Source organism: Ammodytes marinus (genome assembly GCF_949987685.1).
Source record: "Ammodytes marinus genome assembly, contig: scaffold_277, whole genome shotgun sequence".
In the NCBI taxonomy this organism is placed as follows: Eukaryota; Metazoa; Chordata; class Actinopteri; order Uranoscopiformes; family Ammodytidae; genus Ammodytes; species Ammodytes marinus.
In genome coordinates this window covers 30,001-32,495 of record NW_027648091.1, presented here as the reverse complement: position 1 = coordinate 32,495, position 2,495 = coordinate 30,001, and the positions used below count along the sequence as shown (strand labels likewise).

General features: G+C 50.3%; 1 protein-coding gene across 1 annotated transcript in view; it reads left to right on the top strand.

The window, feature by feature from the left end:
* Positions 1-233: 233 nt before the first annotated feature.
* Positions 234-2,495, top strand: part of slitrk2 (SLIT and NTRK-like family, member 2) — a gene marked incomplete at both ends in the record, with an annotated part of 2,795 nt that continues 533 nt past the window's right edge. The window contains 2 exon segments of the mRNA XM_080054504.1: positions 234-258; positions 261-2,495. The exon segment at positions 261-2,495 is cut by the window's right edge and continues 533 nt beyond it. Of these exon segments, the coding sequence (XP_079910630.1) occupies positions 234-258; positions 261-2,495 (2,260 nt within the window).

Below are 2,495 nucleotides of genomic sequence, written 5' to 3'. Positions count from 1 at the left end.
CTTTGAGTCCGAGTGTGTGTCTGTGTGTGTGCGTGTCTTTGAGTGTGTGTGTGCTTGTCTTTCCGTGTGTGTGTGTGTGTGTGTGTGTGTGTGTGTGTGTGTGAGCGAATCTACCTTATTTTTTCCCCCTCTGCACTGTGAGAACTCAACCAAACCCCGAGATTTTTTTTTCTTTTTTTCTTCTTTTTTTTTCTCCTCTCCACGTCTCCTCCACTGCCGCAACATAAACTTAAATGCTGGATCCGTTTTTCAGCGACCATTCCTGGCTGTAAACATGCTTAGCGGGGTCCTCTTTCTGAGCGCCCTCACGTTCCTAACGAGCCTGTCTCCATCATCTCAACAACAACAGCAGAGCACCAATAGCCAACAACGCAAAACTTCCACATCAGCCTCCGCCTTAAAGGACATCTGCAAGAGCTCGCGCTGCACTTGCGAGGAACGCGAGAACATTCTCAACATCAACTGCGAAAACAAAGGATTTACAACCGTCACTCAGTTCCAGCCGCCTCCCAATAAAATCAGCCAGCTCTTTCTCAACGGCAACTTCCTCTCTCGGCTTAATGCCAACGAATTCGTCAACTACAGCAATGTCACGTCGTTGCATCTGGGGAATAACGGGCTGCAGGAAATACGCACTGGCGCTTTTAACGGACTGCGCTTCTTGAAAAGGCTTCATTTGAACAATAACAACTTGGAGGTGATAAAGGAGGACTCGTTTGCCGGGCTGGAGAGCTTGGAGTATCTACAAGCGGACTATAACTACATTAGCGCCATCGAACCCGGGGCGTTCTCTAAACTCAACAAGCTCAAAGTGTTGATTCTGAATGACAATCTCCTGCTTTCGTTGCCGGCTAATATATTCCGATTTGTGCTCTTAACCCACTTGGATTTACGTGGCAACAGGCTGAAAATGTTGCCGTTTGCTGGGGTTCTGGAGCACATCGGTGGGATAATGGAAATCCAGTTGGAGGAAAACCCATGGAACTGCACCTGCGATTTAATCCCGTTAAAATCGTGGTTGGACACTATTTCTGTGTTCGTAGGGGATATAGTGTGCGAGACTCCCTTTCGGCTGCACGGTAAAGACATAACGCAGTTGATAAAGCAGGATTTGTGCCCGAGAAGGAACGCAGGAGAGCGTGTGCACCCTAACCCCTCCGACTCACACTTCCAAGGGGCACTCCCACCGACGTACCACCCAGGAATAAGCAACCCAACTCGGGCACCGAAAGCGTCACGACCCCCTAAAATGCGCTACAGGCCCACACCTCGGATATCAAAAGACAAACATGTTTTCGGACCGATAATGGTGTACCAGACGCGATCCCCCGTCCCTATGCTTTGCCCGAGCGTGTGTGTGTGCACCTCGCAAAACCCGGACAGCGGATTAAATATAAATTGCCAGGAGCGGAAGTTGCATAACATTACCGAGCTCAACCCCAAACCCTCCTACCCGAAAAAACTGCACCTGACGGGGAACTACTTACAAGTGATTTACCGGGCCGACCTGGCTGAGTATAGCTCGCTGGAACTGCTCCATTTGGGGAATAACCGGATCGCGGTGATCCAAGAAGGAGCTTTCGAGAATCTCACGAATTTACGACGTCTGTATCTCAACGGGAATTACATCGAAACGCTTTCTCAGTCGCTGTTCGCCGGCTTGCAGTCGCTGCAGTATCTCTACCTGGAATACAACATCATCAAAGACATCTTACCGCAGACCTTCAACGCTTTGCATAACCTACAGCTGCTTTTCCTCAACAACAATCTGCTCCGATCGCTTCCGGACAATGTTTTCGGCGGGACAATGCTCACGAGGCTCAACCTAAGGAATAACCACTTCTCCTACCTACCCGTTCGGGGCGTTTTGGACCAGCTGTCCGCGTTCATTCAGATCGACTTGCAGGAAAACCCCTGGGACTGCACCTGTGACATCGTGGCGTTAAAAAACTGGATGGAAATGTCCAGCACCAGTGTGGTCGTGAACGAAATCACGTGCGATTCACCCTCGAAACACGCCGGTAGACTTTTAAGATCCCTTCGAAACGAGGCCATCTGCCCCGAACCCAGCGAGATGCCTACACCCCAACATGCCCCTCCTACTAAAGCACCTACAGCCATAAGCCCCGGCACTGTAGCATCAACTCCCTCACTGCCATCTACTTCATCGTCACCTGCTAACTCGTTTAGCTCGGTCAGCCCCACGGAATCTCGCCTACACACCCCAGAATTGCACCCAGAAGTCCCATTATCGGTCCTAATTCTGGGCCTTCTCGTGGTTTTCATCCTATCCGTGTGTTTCGGCGCTGGCTTGTTCGTTTTCGTGCTAAAACGTCGCAAAGGAATCGAGCACGTACCCACCGGAGCCAACAATTTAGACCTCAATTCTTTCCAAGTCCAATACGGCTCTTACAACCCGGAACCGACCCAGGATAAGACATCCGAAAGTCACGTTTATAACTACATCCCGCCGCCCGTTAACTCAATGTGCCAAA